At 64.0% G+C, this 4,473-nt stretch overlaps 1 protein-coding gene across 1 annotated transcript; it reads left to right on the forward strand.

Annotated features, from left to right (window-relative positions):
- Nucleotides 1–1,897: 1,897 nt before the first annotated feature.
- EMIHUDRAFT_249598 (hypothetical protein) lies at nt 1,898–3,570 on the forward strand (the record flags this gene model as incomplete). The annotated part of the gene is made up of 3 exons (XM_005759261.1): nt 1,898–3,065; nt 3,118–3,177; nt 3,332–3,570. 3 exons carry the CDS (start codon nt 1,898–1,900, stop codon nt 3,568–3,570), a joined length of 1,467 nt encoding a protein of 488 aa, XP_005759318.1.
- Between the last annotated feature and the right edge of the window lie 903 nt (nt 3,571–4,473).

Genomic DNA, 4,473 nt, shown 5'->3' on the forward strand with positions numbered 1-4,473 from the left:
GGAAAGATCGTCCCGCTGAGACCACGTGTGTGAGCTTGTGTCTGTGGTGTCACAGTTGTGTCGAACAGTTGTGTGTGTTTTGGTTTAAAATAAATGGAAAGGAGACACCTCTCGGCTCTACAATGGGTATGCCGCGGGTCCCCGCCCATAACTTTACATGCTCATGCGTCATGGCACACCCGACACCTGAGACACACACGCACATAAAGCCGTCACACCAGACACACACCAGACACACACCAGACACACACCAGACACACACACACGAGAGTCGAGAGTCGACGACGAGATCGGCCCGCACACGACAGGGCGAGAGACCGCGCGAATGCACGGTCGCACGCCCCGCTCGATCGACGTCGTCACACACACACCGACGGGCTACGTCCTACGAGTTCTTTGTCCGTCTCGACTGACTGATCGCAGCCTGCGAGTAATCATCACCGTTGGCCAGCATAGAAGCGCGAAAACCTGCCCGTGTGTCGGATGCGTCCCCCAAAACTTGTAGCGCTACATCTTTGGACACACACCGGCGGGCGCTTTCGAGGCGACCGGCAGCATTTTTTCTAGCCACATGGACCTTTTTGCGGCACGATAGCTGGGCTGCAACATACGTGTACCTACACTCGACTACAGCTACGACTGCAACGGCGCGCAGCGCCGAAGAAAATTTTGGGGCTTCTCGAGCGGCGGCCGGTGTGGACGCCGTTGTTTCGCAGCTCGGTCGGGGGGGGGCGCCCCTGCGTTTCCCTGCGGTCGGTCGAAAATCATTAAGTGCGCGGACTTGTACCAGCTGCAGGTGATGGTTGGCGGCAGGAAGGCCTTCCTCGGCATGTTCGCCACCGCCGAGGAGGCGGCGCTCTTCTACGCCCGCTCGATGGCAGCCACCCGGCAGAGGCTCGGTGGCCTCCCGCCACCAGGCCCGCAGCGCACAGCCTTCGAACGGTGGCAGCGCCAGCAGCGCAAGCAGCGCGGCGCTCAAGCGGAGTCGGAGACGGAGGGAGAGGAGGAGTCGGAGAGGGAGGAGGAGGAGTCGGAGGCGGAGTCGGAGGCGGCGGCTGGGCCGGCCGCGGCTTCCGCTGCACCGGCGGCGCCATCGGCTGGCTCGCAGCTCCAGCGCAGCTTGCAGCGCAAGCGGCCCGTGGAGGCATGCTCGACGGATGCAGAGGTGGCCGAGCTGGGAGAATGAGCGCGAGCAGCGGGCGGCGAAGCGGCGGCGGCTGCTTCAGCGGGAGGAGGATGCGGAGGTGGCAGCGACGGCGGAGGAGGCGGAGGTGGCTGGTGGCACGGCCGAGCCAGGTTCGCCGCAGCCGGCGCACCTGCCGCCAGTGCCACCGCCGCCACCGCCGCCGCAGCTCGCGCCGTGGCTAGAGGCGGGCGCGCGCTGCTCGATCTGCTTGGAGGGCAGCGACGTCGACGACGAGCGCTTGCTGACGAGGGCTCTCTTTTGCGACCACACGGCGGACGACGGCTGGGGCTACAGCGTGTGCTGCCGCAACATCTTCCACTACACGTGCCTCCTCGCTCAGACCAAGCCGCGGCAGGCGGACTACGTCACGCGCCAAGGGCAATGCGACATCGCCACGGATTGCCCCAGCTGCCGCGGCACGATTTTTGGCACTCGGCGGCGCTTGCTCAATCGCGGCCCGCAGGGCAGCGAGCCGCCTCGGCGCAACGAGTCGCTGCGAGCGCAGAGGGCCAGAAAGGGATTCTAGGTGAGCGTGTGCTGCTCCGGGTGCCGCCTCAGCGCTGAGTTGTTGACCACGCCTCACGTTTTCACACCAGGGGGTCCGTCCGGAAAAGGGATGCTTTTCACTGCCCGAAGCCGCCAAGTGAGACGTTGTGCTGTGAATAGCAGGCGTGTCTGTACTCGCCACATGCCTTGGGGGTACGGGTGGCGATGCAGTCAGCCGAGCCCTTCGGGGCGCTGGATCGCGGCACGTACGAGGAGCTGCTACCCGCCTCGCTCCGCGCCGAGATACCCTCGCCTCAGCTCGTGGTGTTTATGGACCAGGTGAAGCACAACCTCGCCACGATGCTCGCACACTGCGGTGGTGACGCCGCACGCTGGCGCCCGCACCTCAAGACCACCAAGATGGCGCCCGTCTACGAAGCGTGTGTCGCCTCCGGGGTTCGCCACTTCAAGTGCGCCACTGTGAGGGAGGCGCGCCTCATGTGCGGTGTCCTGCGAGGGCGCGCCATAACGGACGGCGACGTGCTGCTGGCGTACCCGCTCATCGGCCCCAGCCTGAAGCAGCTCGCTGACCTCGCCGATGAGTTTCCGGAGGTGCGGCTCGGGGTGCTCTGCGAGGACGCCGCTGCCGCGCCGCGCCTGCCCGGCTCTCTTGACATCTTCATCGACATCAACCCCGGCTATGATCGCACCGGTGTACCCTTCGAGGCGACCGACGACATTGCCGCCATCGCGACGGCTGCTGGAGCTCGCTTCCGTGGGCTGCACTACTATGAAGGCCACCTCTCAGACGAGTCTGCCGAGAAGCGCCGCTCGGAGGCCGACAAGGTCTATGGTTCCCTTGACGTGCTGGTGGGCACGCTGAGGTCTCGCGGGATCGCCGTGGAAGAGGTGATCACGTCGGGCACCCCCACCTGCCTCGAGGCGCTGCGCTACTACGGCGAGAAAGTCAACGAGGCGCCGACGCATCGCATCTCACCGGGCACGGTCGTCTTCCACGACAGCATGTCGGAGGAGATGGAGGGCGGCGAGGCGCTGGGCCTCCTGCCCGCGGCGCTCGTGCTATCGCGCGTGGTATCGCACCCTCGCCCGTGGAGCGCGCCGGGGCAGCCGTGCGTCGTCACGCTCGACGCGGGCTCCAAGGCACTCGCTTGCGAGGCCGGCAGCCCAGTCGCGCGCGTGTTGGAGGTGCCGCAGCTCGAGGCGCTGGGTCCCAGCGAGGAGCACCTGCCAATGGCGAGCAGCGAGCCGCCACCGCCGCGCGGCACGCCGCTGCTCCTCATCCCGCGCCACGTCTGTCCGACTGTAAACCTCGCAGAGCACGCGCTCGTCGTCGAGCGCGGCGCGGAGCCCAAGTGGGTGGAGGTGGCCGCGCGTGCGCACTGAGCTTTGAGTCTCTCACTGTTGTCACTCCGGTCACTGCTCAGTCCTCGAAGCGCTGCTGGTGTCAGCTGGTGTGCTGAAAAGATACACCAATATCGAAAAAAGTGGTCCAAGGCCGACCTCAGTATCTCGTTAACAGTAGTACCGGTAGTATGTTTACTCTTTACAGATCACAGATCGCAAAATGTAATTGAAAACTCGACGCATTTGGAACCAGATGAAACAAAATTTTCTCTTGCAGATGGCGCCCGCTTCTAGGACGCCTCAGCGCTGAGTCGCTTTGGTTTATACCCTTCGTAAAAAGACGTATTGAACGGAAAAACATCGATCAGATGGGGGGAGAGACGTCGTGCATCATATGCTTCGAGCGGCCGAAGTCTCACCTCGCGGTGCCGTGCAGCCACTTGTGCGTTTGCGGTCCATGCTCCGAGCTGATGCGAGAGTGTCCTTATTGCCGCGAGCCGGTGATGATGTGGCTCGCCCCGCGCCCTGTCTGATCAGCGGGGTGGAACCCATCCGATGGGAGCGTGCAGGGTGTGCTGCCGGGTCGCGGGTGGAGGGAGGGGAGTTCATCACAATCACGCGTCATGCCAGTGTGTCCGTACAACCTCAAATCCACACGCCGCTCCCATCGGTCTTTCAAAGTCCGTACAACCTCAGATCACTCCAGCGACCACACAAAGACGAAACACTCGGGGGGGGGCGCGGCTCCCCTCCCGCGCCACTCGGGCGCATCCGCGGCGTATTCCGGACCCGCGCACAACTCCGGCCCGCCCTCACGGCGGCTTTCTTGTAGGGCGCCTAGATGGGACATGTCTCGGACACGTCCTGGACTAGGCATGCCAGCCTGTCCTGTAGGGAGAGGGAGAGGGAGCGGGAGAGGGAGAGGGAGAGGGAGAGGGAGAGGGAGAGGGAGAGGGAGAGGGAGAGGGAGAGGGAGAGGGAGAGGGGGAGGGGGAGAGGGGGAGGGGGTGGCGACAGCGACGTCGAGGTTGACGCAACCGTATCGAGAGCGCCACCCAAAAGGAGGCGGACAGCCATGGAGGTTACCAAATGGAGGGCGAACGGCACGATACGAAAAGGCAGGGCGAGGCGGATGGAGAAAGAAGTGCCGAGAAGGCCATAGTGGAGGGGAGGGATGGGAGGACGAAAGAAGGGCGAGGAGGACGAGCGGCCCGCACAGACCGCGAGCAGACAGCGCCTGCTGGCCATTTCGAGACATTCGCAAAGAACGCTAGCTACATGGGAGGGCTTCGTGAAGGATGGATTGAAATACATTCGAACAAAGAAGAGGCGACGGGAGGAACCGGCAGAGGATGCAGTGACGTGACACACACACACACACACACACACACACACACACACACACACGCACACACACAATACCACGGCGAGGATCC

This window comes from Emiliania huxleyi (genome assembly GCF_000372725.1).
Source record: "Emiliania huxleyi CCMP1516 unplaced genomic scaffold EMIHUscaffold_800, whole genome shotgun sequence".
NCBI lineage: Eukaryota > Haptophyta > Isochrysidales > Noelaerhabdaceae > Emiliania > Emiliania huxleyi.